Source organism: Lissotriton vulgaris, chromosome 5 (genome assembly GCF_964263255.1).
Source record: "Lissotriton vulgaris chromosome 5, aLisVul1.2, whole genome shotgun sequence".
Classification (NCBI taxonomy): domain Eukaryota; kingdom Metazoa; phylum Chordata; class Amphibia; order Caudata; family Salamandridae; genus Lissotriton; species Lissotriton vulgaris.
Genome location: NC_141693.1, coordinates 686,250,781 through 686,269,110, shown reverse-complemented (window position 1 = coordinate 686,269,110; position 18,330 = coordinate 686,250,781). Strand labels below are relative to the sequence as shown.

Genomic DNA, 18,330 nt, shown 5'->3' with positions numbered 1-18,330 from the left:
GGCTGAGCAGCAGGATCCTGTTCCCAGTGGGCCTGTACCATCTTACCTGTAACTGAATAAACCTACATAATCTACACTACTGGCTAATTGACTGATTACTTACAAGGACCTAACTACATTTACAAAAGTTTAGAATTGTAACTCATGCAAAGATCATGTTGCATCTCACATCACACAAACGAAGTCAACACCCGGACACTAATTATCAAAAGTCATAATTTATATTTTTGAGAAGAACAGACCATTCCAGAAAATTCTCACCAAGTTACCAACAATAAAAAAGAAAACGAACACTAAACACACCACATTCAAAACCTGATGTCTTATCCTGTTGGTCTCGTGAAGTCTGCATACATTTTGGTAAGCCAGCAAAATGGAAAAGCGAAGTTGAAGTTTTATCTAAACATTCTGCAACTTGAATTATCCTGGTATTATTTTCGCTGTTTAGCAGTATCTTCGTTTTAAAAATAGAAATAAATTATTTAAATTCAGGAGATACACATTTACATTTCTTTGCTATTTTGGGGCCCTTGGCCCATGCCCTTCCATACCTCTGTAGCCATATTCTGAAGTTATTGCATCAAAGCTGCAATACTGAGAACTGAGGAGGACAGGGCTAGTTGGACCCTGCACAGGACAGTAGAAAGCACCAAATGTGGATATACAGTATTTACTGCGCATAGTCCCTTCTTTTGTAATCTTTTAACACTTTGTACAAATAACAAATATACTGATGAAAAATCAAATTTGAAAGTGATGTAAACAGTCTCCGATCTGCTGGTAAAGTCTTAAGCCATGGCATGCCCTTCTAAATCTGGCATTAATATCCATAAACATGAAGTTAGAAGTCATTGGCTATTGGGATTTGCGACTGACCGCCAGCATGGGAGGTGACAAGTCCTGCTGTCACATACTGTGTGCTTTTCCTCATTTTTGAAGAGACTGTCATGATGGCTTGGCCTTGCTTGGCCTAGCCTCTTGAACAGCTAGACCAGCGAGGCCACCTCTAGTCATAGCTCTGTGATCTCAAGCGGGCTCTCCATGATGGCGTCTCTCGTCTTGTGCAGGGGGGTTGACTTTGCTGACTCAGTGCGGGCATTTCTGTCATTGTAGAGGCCGCCATCTGCACTGAGTGTCTCCAGCGAACGGCCCAGAATTTTTTGGTCATCCTCTGGCAGGCTGTTCAGGTCAGATGTCAAGAGGGTGCCAGTGCTGCCGTGGACAATGTGAATACCATCTGGCCCCTTGAGCTCAACTGGTTGCTTGTGCCTGAAGTGGAGACTTCCCTGGCGGGAGCTCTGTTCGTCATCTTCATCCAGATCATTCTGGATTAACTGCAAAAGAGAAATACAGATAAGATATAAAGCCAGGATGTGAGCGTGTATCTTATCCTAGTTGTTGGTGGGCTTCAAAACCACTTAGAAGAAAGGTTCTTTGTCTTTCCATGACCTCGCACATACAAACACCTCTAAGAAAATCATAATGTTGCCGTTGTGAATGTGTTTCAGACACACCATTTTACAATAATGCGTAGCAAGGATACCCTTGTCTTAATGCAACCACGAAAATGCTGCCCTTCCAGTTAGTAAATGACAGTCATATCTGGGGTGTAGTGGCCCCCTTTCACGCCTGACTTCTGTGCTGCTGCACAAGCTGCACTAAGAATAGCCACATCCAAGTTTTACTAAGAATTGAAAAATACTTCCCCCTGGTAGCAGGCGACAACATATGTGCTTTGTGGTGGGTTAAGAGTAGTAGGTGGGTAATGTACTCTGGTATCAACCCTTTAAAGGACCCACAAGCCCTTGATTAAAGGGAAGAGTCTGTAACTGCAGACTGTATAGGAATGAAGCTGTCTTGTATGGAGGTGCAGTCTGAGGGCTAAAATATTCTTATTTCGCCACTATGAACCTCAAACGTGCTCACACAATAGCAAAAAAACTGGATAAAACACTTGACCGTTAACTCAACAAAACTGCCATTTGCAGTTTATTCTGAAGCATGCTAAGCCTCTGAAGCAAAGAGGTACTGTGAGTATAATCTAAACAAATAATTTATAAGGACATGTATCTTCAAACTTCTATATATGGCCTTTTATGGATTTTGTTCTTAACAACAGTAGCATATATTTTACTGTTTAGTAAAACATTTGCATCTCTGTAGATGCAAGTACAAATAATATATATGTTTAATTTGGAAAGTCAGTTACAGCCAAGGCTACAACACTATGGTATCCAGAAGATATTGTTAATACTAATATCACAATCAAAATATTCTCAACAATAATCTATGTACCCAAAAATACATTCTTCACACCGCCTCTGCACAGCTGGTAGACATTTTGCAGCATATTTTAGAAATTTAGGGGCATATCATCAACGAGCAGCGATAAATATCGCCGAGCTCGCTCAGCACGAATTTGATTAACGCCGGCTATTGCCAGATTTGATAGCCGAGATATCGTGTTATTTACAATGCTTATCTCCACGGCAATGCAAGGCGTAAGGATAACCGGTGCTGAGACAAGGAAACACGTGCTAGCGTGTCCTTGCTAATAGTGCAATGGCGTTATCGCCGCTTTTCGGCAAAAAACGTCCGCTAAAGCGGCGATAATGGGCTTGATAATATGCCCCTTAGAGAGAAAAATTTAAGTTGATACCCAAGCCATTGAAATGGCTTACATCCACTTCTGGTTATTCAGCAAGACCACTTAGCATGCTCGCAGAAATGGGCCATACTTATCATGAAAATGAAAAGTAATTTCACCTTGCTTAGCGCTGTTGGCTGAACAGTACTGTCTGAAGATTACCCTCTTGCAATTGGGGCAGATTACAGCTATGCCATCAGAAGTTATACAAGTATCAGGATTTTCCTTATTCAATTTAGTGTTGCAATGAAAAACCTCATCGGTCTACTCTGAGCTCAACATCACAGTACATCATTGCCTGTACGACATCACGCTGTACATAATATGACATACATCTTGATGTATGTAAAAACTGGTATGATGCAATGTCATGTACTAACCGATGGCATCGCACAACTCAAGCCGAACCACACAAACATAGGGCTTTATTTACAAAAAATGACGCAGTCAAGCCTATTTCTTGCACCAAGATACTTTATTTTCAGAGCTCAGGGAGGTGTTGTATTAACAATACTACGATGCATCCATAAGCTTTCCCCCTGTGCTGGTGCACAATTGGCTGCCATGCGCCAGCCCAGGCACCCTTGCAAAGGTGCCTGCATTGCAGGGATGATTGATGGGTGCAGGAAGGGACACCTTCCTGAACAAAAAAAATACAATTATGGCATTTTCCTCTTTTGGTGTGTGCGCTGCTTTCTGCAGCACACACAGAGAAAGAGGAAAAAACGAGGAGAAAATAAAAGTATTTCTCCACGTTGCCCCACTTCCATGCCTCCCCTCGGGAGGCATAAGATTCTGACGCATTCCCAGCTTTACAAAACTTTGTAAATCTGGGAATTTGTCAGATTCCATGGATGTTGCAAGGGAACACCCACAGAAACACCCATGGAACGCCCCTTTCACACAAAGTAATGCTTGAACGGAGGCCGTATTCATAAGGTCATAAAGTCAGGCAGGATGACTTTTTGTTGCCCTGCAAATATGGGCAGCCTCACTGCGCCACCGGGGCGCCCAAAAAGGGACGTATCAGCAGCGCAATTGCCTAGTAAATGAGGCCTATGGAGTCCTATTTTAATGCCTTAAAACTCAAACCTGTTCAGCTTTAACTGTCATTTTCAACTTTTTAAGAACATCATTATATCATCCATAATCGTTCATTGCAAATCCTGAAGTTTCAATCCCTAATTACACTGTTGTTCTTCACCCTGTAGGAAAGTGTATTTCTGTTGCAGTAACCCCCCACTTTTTAGCAGACTACTGACCACTTTTACTTGATGTGTCCTGGGTCCCTGCCAATCAGGTTCCCAGGGCCTGTGTTCTTCTCCCAAAACTAACCCAATTGGTATCTCTGTCTACTGGTCAGCCCCTGGTAAATGGTACCACAGATACCCAGGGCACTGTGACCAGGGAAGACCTTTAAGGGCTGCATCACTTAGTGTCCAACCCTTAGAGGCCCTGTACCATTACACTTACACACTGCCCTTGCAGGCTGCGTGTTTTGGTACAGAACAAAGTGAAGAGTCAACATGACACACATCTCTGTGTGCCATGCCTACAACCCACTGCCCTGGCATGGGTCAGTCACCCCTCCAGCTGGGTGCACTATACAAGTGGTGAGTGCACAGGTGCATGAGCCCTGTACCCCGACAGTGTCTAAGTACATTCTTAGACATTGTAAGTGCAGTGTTGACATGAAGAGTATATGGTGCTGGGAGTTTGTCATTACGAACTCCACAGCACCATAATGGCTACACCGAAAACTGAGAAGTTTAGTATCAAACTTCTAAGCCAATTGAACCCACACTGATGCTAGTGTGGGATTTAATGAAAAATGCACATAGAGGGGATCTTAGAGATGCCCCCTAAAAACTAACCCACCTCTAGTGTCCAGACTGAGTGGTTGCTTTTAACTGCCACCACCAGATATGTTTCTGGACCCCTGGGTCGAGAGCCTGGTGCTCTCTGGGGCCTGAAACAATGCGCATCCTGGGACGAGGTGACAAGCCTCTTCACCCAGGATTGGCAGGGTTCACTAAGGGGACGCTTCAAAGGCTTGCCGAGCCTTTGTGATCTTCCCCAGGCCATTTACTGCTTTCAGCAACTGGTCCCCACTGGTTCTGACCCCCACTTTGGGAGGGAGAACTGGCAGGAAAAACAAGTGAGGAAGAGAGGTGTGCCCACGTCTGCCAACTCCACCCCTCAGGTGGGGGGGGGGAGGTGAACCACAACTCTCAGTCCATGCCATCTTGAAGATGTGGGGACTCAGCCAACCAGGGACAGGCTCATGCCCCCCTCCCACTGGAGGGTGGCATAATAGGGGGTATACCCACCCCATTGGTCCCTGCCTTTTACCTACCTGTAACACACCTAAATCTAGTATTTAGGGGCACCTCTGAACCTTGCTTCTTCAGACAAGTACCTGCAACACGAAAAGAAGAAGGACCAAACAGCTGTGCCAAAGCTAACAAGAGGAAGAGGCCCACTGACTTGGCCCCAGCCCTACCGGCCTGTCTCCACCTCGAACCTGCTCCTGAGAAATTCTGGTGTGTCCTGCAGCCAGCAGCATTGAAAACCCCGGAGGACCTGCCTGCCTTCAAGCACATAGACTTTGTCTCCCATGAACACCGGATTTGTTCATATGCAACCTCTGGCCCTGGCCGGACACCGTAAAGCTGCCCCACTTTGCACCCGTCGTCCCCGGCCTGTGCTCGAGTGGGCAAACACCACAAGGAGGTCACCCCAGCGATCCTGACCCGAGATCCAGCGACCCCTGACCTGCCTCAAGCCTCCAGCTGACACCTGCATCTTGGAACGGGAAGCCGGACGTTTGGGGCACTTCTGTGTGCAGCAGCATCTGGGGGAGATCCCTGCTCCCACCGGACCAGGAGCATCGTGCCTACAGCTCACGAGAGGACTCCACGGACCAGGAGCCTCTAGGTCCAACACACCTGCGCTGGAGCCGCCGGCCCGCCTCCTCTCAATATTTAACCAATCAGTGTCCTTGCCACGCGGGACGCGGGCGGGCGCCGGGCGAAGCCTGGGCCAAGGGTGGGCCCGTTTGAGATCGAAGCAGACCGGACCGGGCCTACCCTTTAACGTCTGCTATCTGGTAAGTAGACATTCTACGATTTCAGTACATGCACTGTGGAGAAGAACTGCTAAATATCAGTGATGGCCTCAGGTTCAGTAAAGGATAGCCTAATGCCCAAAAGTGCAGGAATGATGGGAACCTTGGACTATTTCGTCACTAGAGCTTCGAATGTGCTGGAGCGCGAGATAGCGGTAGCAGAACGCAGGCTAGCCCTCTACATCTTTGTACCTCCTGCCCAGTACGTGAATGCATGTTCCTCGCATAGCTCTCATACACAGGACACACCTTGTGACAGTAACTCTTTTACCTCGGTGGTCATCCCAACAGTGGAGTCCTTCACAAAGCCAGATACTGAGGTGGGGGCACTAACGCAGGCTTCTCCTCCTAAAACAAGGTCTATGACCACTGATCCAACACGTAGGAAAGAACCTGCCCTGTGCAGACAATGAGTGTCTAAAAAGAAATGAGATAAGGCATCCTTATAGAGTCACTGTCATAGTAAACCCATAGACCAAGAAATGGATGAGGATGAGCGGGAGGTTTCAATCTGTCCAGAAGATTCGGGAGCGGTGGCAGTAGCATTACAATCAGTGACACCTGACTCTCTAACTCCCTACATATCTTCTGTGAATAATGCTTTTTGGGACAAACTTGGATCTCTTCTTGTTGACTCTCTTTTGCCACTTACTCGCAGACTGACCGCTATTGAAGCCAGTCTAGCTTTATTAACTAATGTCTCTAATTGTATAGCGGGGGATGTAGCCAAACTATCCAAACTCAAGGATAAATCCGTACCCGTAGCCCTCGATGGATTAAATAATAGGGACAGTAAAAAGGGCATTAATGAAGAGATACCGACCCTAATTCCAATAAATCGGAGCCCTGCAGGGATGGGTACATTGGGTGCACCAGTTCCCACAGCATTGATGGCCGCAACAGTAGAACAGGCTAGAGCTGGGAATGCCGACACCATCTGTAATGCGGGCTGGGTCTTGATCCTAGTTATATTTCCCCTATATGCCCGGATGACAACATACCTCACCAGATACATGGCCCAACTAACCATATAAAGCCCCTGACAATTGATTTACCGCCCCAATCTAGTTCATATGTTGTGGTTTTAACTGGAGTCCCGGAATTGAAGAATAAAAGCGAGGAATCTTATACCTCGCTTAAAAATAAGGTCACAGTCTGGTTAAATAAAAACAGACCACTTCCACCTACTGTGACCAGTGAAATTCTATTTGTTCGCAGGGTGACCTGGGTGGGTCAAAGGCCAAAGGATATAAAGGTGGACTGTGTCTTGGTAAATTTTAGAGACCCACAGGCAGTGTACCACATTTGTCATTGGCCCCATCCTTTCTCCTCCAGAATTATCCAGTCACTTCCTCTGGTATATTATTATCCCCCAGGGCGCCAGCAAACCAACATTAATACTAGCTCTGATCATCCATGGACCCTGGTGGGCCGACAGAGTTACGGACCGAGTCGCTGTGAAATGGGTGATCCAACAGGCCCTGTCGCTGTACCTTTACACAATAGATACAGCGGCCTGGACCTTGTTGATTGACTAGGGCACCCACCCCACAGGGTGAACTAAATCGGGCACTGATTGAAGAGGACCGGGCAGGAGCGATGCTGGGAGGTTGCCCACAAGAAAGGAATAAGGAATGTATTGGTGGGGTCAAGCAGGCGGGTTCGTATGGGCTCTCTGGAACAACCCCATTAACTAATATTAATCTCCAAGTCCTTTCTGACAGTGGAAGAGATCCTGGAATCCTCCCATCATTTGACAGTAACCCATTGATGTCTTTAGTGTGTCCAGATATCCTGATAGATGCAGGAAACATGGATCCAGTTGAGGTTGACGAGGCTGGAATCGAGCCGGACTCGCTTAAAATATTATCTTGGAATCTGGCAGGGCTCCTTAATAAGTTGAGCTGTCCAGATTGGGGTACTCTTATTGATAACGCCGATGTGTGTCTCTTTCAGGAGACATGGGCACGAACGGCGCAGCACAGGGTTGGTTTTGCTTCGTTTGATGTACCGGCCATATGGGGAGGTAAAGGCCGCCCCTCTGGGGGTTAAGCAATTTGGGTTGGCACACACCTTGGCTGCACTGCTAAATTAATGGATATCCACTCCAGTGACATTTTATGTGTAGTTCTTACCTGGCCCAATGCATTCAAGCTAGCACTGATAAATGTCTATTCGTGACCCTTAGTCTTGTGTAGCGAGTCCACCACTATTGAGGACTTAGCTTTGTTCATCCCCACCATTCCGAGTGACACTCGTCTGCTGGTTGGCGGTGATTTTTACTGCCATTTTGAATCCCTTAAAGGTATTAACGATGAAGCGCTATCAGCGGAGGACGACCACTGGTCAATACCGCTATCCCAAGTTCCACCACCTAAGGCATGGACGCCCCTGGCTATCGAAATTACGGCACTTACCCTAAACAATTCTCTAAGAGCATGTAATGGTAGAACCCACTCAGATAACCCAGCTAAATTCACTTACAACAAACCTGGGCACATGTCTTTTATCGATTATATTTTTTTGAAACAAAATTATGGCCTCTAGTCAGGGATTTCGCTGTTCTTATCAGAGCAGATGGCGACCATAATGCATTAATTTTAGAACTCAATCCACATTACAGCAGCAGAAATGACTCTCCGGATTCCAGAGCCAATGATGATAATCTTATTACTTCTAACAATAGGCGTAGAGTTAAATGGCACCACCTAGTGGAACACCCTGAGCAATTAGGGAAACTTTATAGAGTGATAGTTCCCCTTTTTATGCAGGTCGTGGCATTAATCAGCCAACCACTAACCTCTGATTACTTCACTAAATTGGAGTCTCTCCATGAGTCCCTATTGGTTAATTCGGCCGAGATTCTAAACCACCGGATTACAGGGAAAATTAAAAAGGCACCCCCTCATACTTGGTACAATACAGCTTGTAGAAAGGCAAAAACTGAGTTACTGCAGGCTATTAAAGAAAATGATAGACCAATGATTAAAATTAGAAGGGAGCAAAATAAACATCTGATTAATTGTGCCAAGGTAGAGTGGGACCACGAGAATGGGACAAACCTATGTTCGGCACTTGCAACCAAAGACTCTGGAACATTTTGGTCTATCATTAACAATGGATCCAGTGAACCAAAGGCCGCCCTAGAATCGAATATAGCTCCAGAGGCCTGGGAAGGTCACTATCGGGCCCTATACTCGATGGAGGGATTATGTGAGAGTATTGGGGACCTAATACTGTTTCTGATAGTGCCTGTGGACACGGAAGACATAGAGTTCACGGTACCTGAAATCTCCAATGCCATCTCCAAACTTGCCGTTGGGAAAGCCCCATGGCTGGATAAACTGCAGGGAGACCTTTTTAAACAAGAGCCCAAAATCTGGGCCCCATACTTTGGCGGGGAGCAGAGATAGTGCCCATTTTCAAGAAGGGCTCTCCTCTGCTCCCCTCCAACTACCGACTGATCAGCCTTATTGATGTGCCCCAAAAAATCTTCGCAAGACTAATATTGGACCGGTTGCAAGACTGGATTGATGAGTCATACATTCTCAACCCCTACCAGGCAGGTTTTAGAAAGAACATTTCCACCGTGGACCAAATTTTCCGCGTACAACTTCTATACTGGAAAACGGTGCGATTAGAGGGTGGCAGCCTCTGTATGGTCTTTGTCGACCTTTGTTCGGCCTTTGACCTTGTACCGCGGGGAAACTCTGGGCTGTTCTTTCAGATCTCGGTGTACCCACTTATCTCTTGACCATCTTGATAAGGCTGCATGAGGCCAAATATGGCCAAGTTAGATGCGTAAAAAACGTCAGGCTCTCATCCAAATTCCCTGTTGGTAGGGGGGTAAGGCAGGGCTGCCTACTTGCGCCGACCCTGTTCTGCCTCTACGTGAACGGTGTTATTGGGCACCTTAATGGGATCCAGAACATTGACGCCCTGAAACTGGCAGGGAACCGGGTCCCAGCGATTAAGTTTGCCGACGAAACCCTCCTGCTCTCTAAATCCCCAATGGGTGTACAGAGAATTCTGGATGGTTTTGATGAGTTTTGTACTGCTAGAGGTTTAGAGATTAATACTTCAAAAACTAAATATATGATCTTCAATCCTCCAAGAACCTCACGCCCACACCCAAACCTGGGGACGACAACCCTAGAAAGGGTCAAGACTTTTGACTACCTGGGGCTCACTTCAAACAAAAACATGACATGGGAACCCCAGCAGGTAAAATCACAGCTTAAACTGGCCCAACTTTCAGGCAGAATCCTCAGGCTATCAAATAAGTCCACTATTAAACCTGTGGGTCCACCATTAGAGGTGTACAAAATACAAGCAAGAGGTGCTATAATGTATGGGTGCGAACTATGGGGCTACAGTACCAGGCCTGAAATTGTTAAAACCGAGAATAAATTCTTACGGGGGCTTTTGGCTCTACCACCCAGTTCCCCATTGGTTCCCCTAAGGTTAGATCTGGGAATTAAACCTATCGATGAAGAACTAGCCCTAAAACCACTAAGATTCTGGCATAGGCTATGGGCCACCCCTGAGCTGGCACCATATAGAGAGAAACTTAAGGAAATACTGGCCGTTAATGGCTCGGGAAAGATTCCCTGGCTTGTTTATGTAAAAAAGGAACTCTTTAGGTTAATGATACCTCATTTACGGCTTGACCCTGAGGATGGTTGTAGAAGATTGTATCGCACCCAGTTGACCAACATATTTCGTGCTTACAAACTGAACACCGTACTATCCAATCCCCAAATTGGTTCAATTACTGCTTTATTTTTGCAAGTTAAAGATTCTTATTTACTCAAACAGTTTCTTGATTATATATACCTTGTTCTTGCAAAAAGGCAGGATGTTCAGTGGAGGCATGGTGTGCTCCCGCTGAGAGCTTTTACTAGTAGGTGGCACCCAACGCTCCAAAAAATTGCCCTCCTGTGAATGCGAGGAGGAAAATGAATTACATGTGTTATTCTTCTGTCCAGGGTACCACAAGGCTAGGAATTACTGGTTAGTTCCACTTTGTAAAAATGTGGCCCTCAAACAATGCAGGCATGTATTTAGAATATTTAAAACTGACACAACTGGCGTAATTGTATGTGCCGTTTCAAAATTTCTTGTGGCCATGTGGCACAAGCGCAGGCTCCTAATTGCCTGAACCTGTGTCGGTCATGTTACGGTTTCTCACGCTCTTTTACCTTTTTTAATTGAAACTAATAAAACTATTTTTTTTTAATTTGTCTGCTCTAAAATGTGTTGCATTGTTAGGCGCTGATTTCACTTGTTTGAGGACTTATTCGTGCTGCTAATTGTACTATTTATTATTGTCATTTGTTTATACTGATTTTTATATACTGCTGCTGTCTTCTTTTATGGCTTTCTCCGAAATAAAGATTCTTTGAATTGAATGGAAAACCAGAAGGCCCCCTAATCGTGACCAGGAGCTGGTAAGAAGATCCGACCCCAAAAGGCACCCATGCTCCCTATGCCCCACAACCTTGTGTGCCCAAACCGATGGTGCCTAACCAACCCCTAACTTTCCAACTTACCTCTCGAAGTGGTGGTCTTACCCAGAAGACCTTCATCCCCGAGCCTGCAGTGTCTTCCCAACCCTGAGGTTCTCCATTGAAACCAACAGGGCGCCCGATGTCAAAACAGCACCTGCACCCGGCCGCCCTAGTGACGCTGAGGGTGCACCTTTGGTGCTAATTTGTTTCCCGATTTGCCCTGAGCTAAAGTCCAGGAGCTTTGCTCCCACTACCCGTTCCTGCCATCACCCACCAACCGGAGGCCACCTATCCCCCTTTGGATAACATTGGGCCTCAGCACTCTGCACTTGGCCACCCTAGTGCAGGACACATCAAGTAAAAGTGCATCAGTAGTCTGATACAAAGTGGGGGGTTCACTCCAAAGACTGATTACTTATCTGGTAACTGTTAACTTCATTTCTCTCCATTGACTGTTTTTCTCTGAAAACATTTCTAAGTGTGGAGTTGATTTGTATGAAAACCAGAAAAATAACAACTGTGGAAAACTGATTTTACTTACCTTTTCTCTAGGAAATGTGCCAGTGTGATATCTAGGAATTGGTTCGAGAAAATAAAATAACTTAAAGAATATTTTTATACAAAAACTATTGGTCTGAAGTTCAGTCTTTGAGTGTGTGAATTCATTAGCTGACTGAGTGTGTACAACAAATGCTGAACACTGTCCTCTGATACTGCCTTACTGCTAGACCACACTACCACAAATAGAGAGCAAGGTTCTATCTAACTTTACCTCGGCCTACCTTTGGGGTTCCACTGGACTCTGTGCACACTATACCTCACTTTGGTATAGTATATACAGAGCCAGCGTCCTACATTGGTAGCAGCGGTGGGATATTCAACTTTGCATTTGCTGGACTACTTGGTTACCACACACAACAGAATTGTCTTTAGAATTCAGATTTTTCAAATTGGCTTTTTTTGCTAAATTACTTAAAGTCTTGTTAGGGCCTTGGTTAAGTCCCTTCAGAATTTTAGAAAAATAACAAGTCACTGTAGCTAGGGTTAGAGGGGTTAGCATTTTATTTAACAATATCTCAAAATAATAACCCAGCTGGTAGTGAAAATTACTATAATGACATAGAGAACCAGGTTGAGGAGCTCAACCTCACCACTTGTCTCTTAAGGAGATAAGGTCCCTTTGTAAACTTAAAAACATAGCCATGTGTCCCCATCCAACCAAACAAAAGCTCTATGAGCTGTTGGCTGGGTATGCTAAGGACCACCCATCTGAAAATGGTGAAGACCAATCAGATGAGGAAGTAGAGGAAGAGGGTGACCAGGTTGATCATGTAGTAGATCTTTGTACTCATTACCATTCCCGTGTGATTCTTAGAGTTTATCCATTTGTATATCTTCCTTGAGTGACTTTACAACTTGTACATTTGCATTTTTTTCTATTTGTATCTCTTCCCTGTGTGACTTTACAACTTATACATTTGCAATGTTTTTCCTGTTTGTATCTTTTATGTAACTCATGTAATCCTAAGTCCTTATGTATCGCAACTGGCTCTTTTGGTGAAGCGCTCTGACACCTTCGGGTAATGTTCACGCTATAGAAAATCGCTTTAAATAATTACATTTTAAAAAACCTTCACTTCCTAGGGAGAAAAGGGTCTAAGTACACTTGACTCTAAGAGTAAACCTCTCAGTCCCTAGATTTCACACAGGTGGATCAGATACCACTGAGGACATTGAGGGCAGCCTCAATGAGGAGGAAAGCCTTTTAGCAAGGCTAAACAAAAGACAGGATGTAGAGACCAGACTACTGGCTTCAGAAAAAGAAAGAGCAGAGATGGGCCTAGGACTCATCAATGATGACAGCAACTTACTAAATAAGGATAAAGAGCAATCTTATGTTATGTTATGTTATGTTATGTTATGTTATGTGGTTTTTTATTAGGCGCACAGATGCTCCAGCTAAGGAGCGTCCTGGCGCCCGACAAGGCAGCTACACAACACAACTAATAAAAACAGCACAAGCAAATGACTAAGGGAATAAAAATGTTTTCACGGCGCGACGAAAAGAAAGCAAATCGCTCATAGCGCGAATTGCCGGGGGTAGGGAGTTCCACAAAGCAGCGGCCCGCACTCGAAATGAGCGTCCACCGGCCCTGCTTCGCTTAAAGCGCGGTACCACGGCCAATTCGAGGTCTGCCGATCTCAAGGGTCGTGCTGGGATGTAGTTGGCCATGAGGGTCGTAAGGATCGTTGCCGGGGACCCCTTCAAGATCTTATAGGCGACGCAGAGGACCTTAAACTGAATCCGCTGCGCCACCGGAAGCCAATGCAGCGCTCGTATGGTGCTGGAGGTAGGACAGAATCTTGGAAGGCCTATCACCGCTCTCGCTGCGGCATTCTGGATCCGTTGCAGGCGCCCGATCTCAGCTACGTTCAACCCGGCCAGCAAGGAACTCGCATAATCCAGCCTGGAGATGACGGTAGCTTGGATCATGAGTTGCCGAGTGGGGGCATCGAAGAACTTTAGCACAGGACGGAGCCCACGCAAGATGCCGAAGCAACAAGCAGCCGTGCGTTTAGTGTGGCATGTAAACGTAAGGGAAGGGTCCAACCAGACCCCGAGGTTCTTAAGCTCGGCGACTGGGATGGGAGCAGAACCCAACTCCTCCGGCCACCATCTCTCTCCCCACAGTTCCGGTTGTCTACCAAATACCATCACCTCGGTCTTACTAGCGTTTAGCTGGAGACAATTGAGCGTCATCCAGCTAGCGACCGCCCTCAGTCCTTGTTGAAACCTGGGAGCGTCGACTTCAGCATCCCCGCTGATCGTGACCGCTAGCTGGGTGTCATCGGCATATGACACCATGGTCATACCCCATTGTTTGACAACCTCAGCTAGCGGCCTTACGTACAGATTGAACAGCGTAGGACTCAGCGAGGAGCCTTGGGGGACGCCCAGGTTCAACGGATGGAATTTTGACTGATAAGGTGGGACGGTCACGCTAAAGGCCCGGTTGGTTAAGAACGACCGGAACCAGTCGAGAGCAGTGCCGGTAACACCAGCCTCCTCTAAACGCTGCAGAAGGATAGGGTGCGAGACGGTGTCAAAGGCAGCGCTTAGATCTAATAGCACCAGCGCTGCCGTTTGTCCCGCGTCAAGCACGGAGCGAAGGTGCTCCACCATATACAGCAGAGCCGTCTCCGTGCTATGACCTGCCCTAAACCCATTCTGCGTGGCGTCGAGTATATCAGCTCGACGGAGATGTTCCGAGAGAGCGGCATTTACGTGTGCCTCCATCACCTTAGCCGGCCACGGCAAGAGTGAAATAGGCCGATAGCTCTCCGGCTTGCTCCCATCCAGGCTAGGTTTCTTCAGGATCGGACGCACCATGGCTCGCTTCCACTTCAGTGGAACTACGCCAGATGTAAGTGACGCATTGACCAAGGAACAAAGCGGAGAGATGTCATGTGCCGCCAGGTCCTTGAACACTTCAGGGCAAAGTGGATCCTCAGGAGACCCAGACTTCACTCTGCGGGCCAAAGTGCCTAGGCTATCAGAGTTTAACAAAGGTAGAGAACATAGTCCCTCAGATGGTGGTGGCTTAGAAGATGTAATCGCCGAGGGAACGACCACAGGAAAGGCTCGATAGATGGCATTCACCTTTTCCAAGAAAAACTCTGCCAACTTTTCACAGTGCTCCACAGAGCTCTGGTGTGATGTTGTAACTTTTTTGGCAGTGAGGTCTTTCAATACCTTAAAGATAGCCTTTGCCGGGTTCGAACTGTTCCTGAATTGTGTCGCATAAAAAGCGGCACGAGTTCTACACACCGCCCGATGGTACACCTTCACTGTTGACTGATATAGGACTTTCTTAGAGCTGGAATAGGCTTTGCGCCATGCCCGCTCTGCGCGCCTGCAAGAAACCTTCAGAGCCTGCAGAGAGTCGTCATACCAGGGGCTGGCCTTGCCAGATCCAGTTTTACAGGTCACCAAGGGGATGAGGGTGTCCAAGGCCCTGGAGACCCAGTCGCTAAACCTGTCGTACCTCTGATCAGGCGGGCCTGAGACGTCAAGCGGGTCAGCTGATAAGAGATGAAAGAACTCATCCAGCTTAAGTTTGTTCCAGCGTCTTCTTGGAACAGAACACACCACTGGCTTAGGTGGACTAGCCACGATAGGGCAGTGGAACTGTATCAAATAGTGATCAGTCCATGTCAGAGGTGTGTAGCTGGTGACACAGACTTCCGTCAGATTGGTAAAGAACGGGTCAAGGGTGTGACCCCCTGAGTGTGTAGGCTGCGTCACCAACTGATTCAGCTGTAACGCCTCAAGGTCTGCCAGGAAACTGGATACTGAGGGACTACTGGAGTTGTTGAAGTGCAGATTGAAATCTCCAATGATGGTAAAATTGGAGCACCCCGTAGCCAGATTGCTAATAGCCTCAGGTAACGCTGCTCTAAAGGCCACTTCACTCCCCGGGGGCCGATAGATTACAAGTCCCGACAGGGTAAAGTTGGATGTAATAGCGACCTTAAACAGGGCGCTTTCGCACCCCGGGATCTTTTGCCCATGCCATGTAGTAGGGTAACAGGACTTGACGGCAAGAGCAATACCCCCGCCTCTTGAGGTCCTATTCAAGGTAAATACCGAGTATTCCGGCGGGAAGGCCAGATTGACAATGGCCGTGTCAGCATCCTGCAGCCAGGTCTCTGTTACACAGAATAGGTCAGGCAGCTGACCCTCAAATCCTCAAAGGGATTGTCCCTAAATATGAAGAGAGTGATGATATCATAAAATGGTTCACAGCCTTTGAGAAGGCTTGTGAAGCCAGAATAGTGAAAAAAACTCACTAGGGGGAACTCCTTTGGGAACTGCTCTCTGGTAAGTGCAGAGACAGACTTCTGACCCTTAGTGGGGCAGATGCTTGGTATTATGACCACCTGAAGAGAACTCTTGTTGAGGGATTTGAACTCACAACTGAGGAGTATAGAATTAGATTCAGGGGAGCTCAGACAATCCAGAGTCAGCCCTGGGTGGAATTTGTAGACTACTCAGTTAAGACACTAGATGGCTGGTTGACTGGAAGCAAAGTGCAAAATCATGATGGTCTTTATAATTTGTATATGAAAGAACACATATTAAGCAATTGCATTGAAAAAAAGTTCCATCAATATCTAGTAGATTCAGGTCCGATTTCTCCTCAAGAATTGACACAGAAGGCAGACCATTGGGTCAAGACATGGGTAACTAGGAACTCCACTGGGGGTGACCAAATGAAATGGGTTACCAAATCTCCCCAGAGGAAAGACGGCGAGCTTCTAAAAGATAAAAGTAGGGAGTCCCAGGCAGCCCCCCAAAAACCTGACCAGGAGGGAGGGCCCAAAGACACTTCACAAATTAAAACTGGGTACCAAGGTAAGCATTGGGATCCCAACAGGGTGCGGTGTCATAACTGCCAAAAAGCAGGACACCATACCAAGGACCCTACCTGTCCTAAAACAATTACAGCCCCTAGTGTAACTTCAGGGTTTGCCAGTGTAGTTTTAGAGGGTGATTTCTCAGGTGAGGAAGCCCTCATACCCTTAAACTGGAAAATGTGACCAAAAGGTTTGTTGGAGATTCCAGAGGGGAGTAGACACTTCCACCACCTACCGGTAAATGGAATCCCAGCCCTTTCCCTGAGAGATACCTGTGCCAGTCACACTGTGGTGCATGACAGGTTGGCACTCTCAAACCAGTATGTCCCAGGGGAAACAAAAAGAGTAATGGCTGCCCCAGGGGGTGTCACTGTTAGGCCTGCGCTGTAGTGCTCCTAGAAGTAGCTATGTCCCTTAGATGGAGAAAGGTGGTAGTCAGTAAAGACCTCCCCCTTGATTATCTCCTTGGGAATGACCACACAGACGTTGGTCTGAGCCAAAGAGAGGTACTGGTCCAATGCCAGACCTCACCAAAGAAACCTGGAGTAGCTCAACCAGCAGTTAGTGCAGCTAAGCCCCAAAAGAAAACGAAGAAACAGTGTAGGAAAGGTAGGAAACTGTTAGCCACAGTTCCAGTGGGCAAGGGAGATTCTATCTCAGTAAGGGAGAGCTCCAAAATTGGCATTGGTGAAGTCCCCCCTGGCCAACAAAAAGCCCTGAATAGTTAGGAAACGGTCCAGCCTGAGTTTGTGACTCCTCAGCTGGCAGGACAGAGGGTGGAAGAAGGGTGTTCACTACCAAGTGTAGTGACCTCCCACCCTAAAACAGCAGACAGGCAACCAGAACCCAAAGAAGCCTGTAAGGTAGCCCCTTCACTTTCCAGTGAGGAGCTAAAGGTGTGGTTCTGTGCACTGACAGCTTTCAGTAGCCTCTTCTCGGTGTTAGCCTTCATGGAAGCACTGTCCTTGGTATGGTGGCCTAGCCTCCTGCCAAATAGCAAGTTAGGCCCCCTGACCTTATTAGTCATGGTGGGGTTGCTCAAGCTGTGGGTAACTTCTGTGGGTAAGCTGGGCTTTGCCCTAGCTAAGTTCGAATTTGCAGAGGTAGGCACCTCTGAACCCAAACTAACAAGATGGGGTGAAGACACTAAAGAGCTAGGAAAGGAGCATTGGTAATTAGGTCCTGAAATTGTTGAGGTAGGACAGCTCCCCAAAGAGACTGACCTGGACAGAAGGATGTAAGGCAGAGTAGGCCTTGCAACTTCCAAACCCCTTCCTCTACTCTTCCTCGCCTGAAAGACTAGGAAGACTCTCCCAGTGTTGGATGAGTCTCCGGGCCTTTGCATGTTTTGGTGCAGAACAAAGTGAAGAGACGACATGGCACACATCTATGTGTTCCATGCCTACAACCCACTGCCCTGGCATGGGTCAGTAACCCCTCTAGCTGGATGATATATACCAGTGGTGAGGGCACAGGTGCATGAGCCCTGTACCCCTACAGTGTCTAAGTCCATTCATAGACATTGTAAGTGCAGTGCTGCCATTAAGAGTATATGGTGCTGTGAGTTTGGTATTATGAACTCCACAGCACCATAGTGCCTACATTGAAAACTGAGAAGTTTGGTATCA

General features: G+C 46.8%; 1 protein-coding gene across 1 annotated transcript in view; it reads right to left on the bottom strand.

The window, feature by feature from the left end:
• Nucleotides 1–227: 227 nt before the first annotated feature.
• CDH23 (cadherin related 23) overlaps nt 228–18,330 on the bottom strand; it is a 2,828,172-nt gene continuing 2,810,069 nt past the window's right edge. Inside the window, exon 69 of the mRNA XM_086919477.1 lies at nt 228–1,334. Within this exon, the coding sequence (XP_086775603.1) occupies nt 1,011–1,334 (324 nt within the window). The 3' untranslated portion in view covers nt 228–1,010. The remainder of the gene's footprint in view (nt 1,335–18,330) is intronic.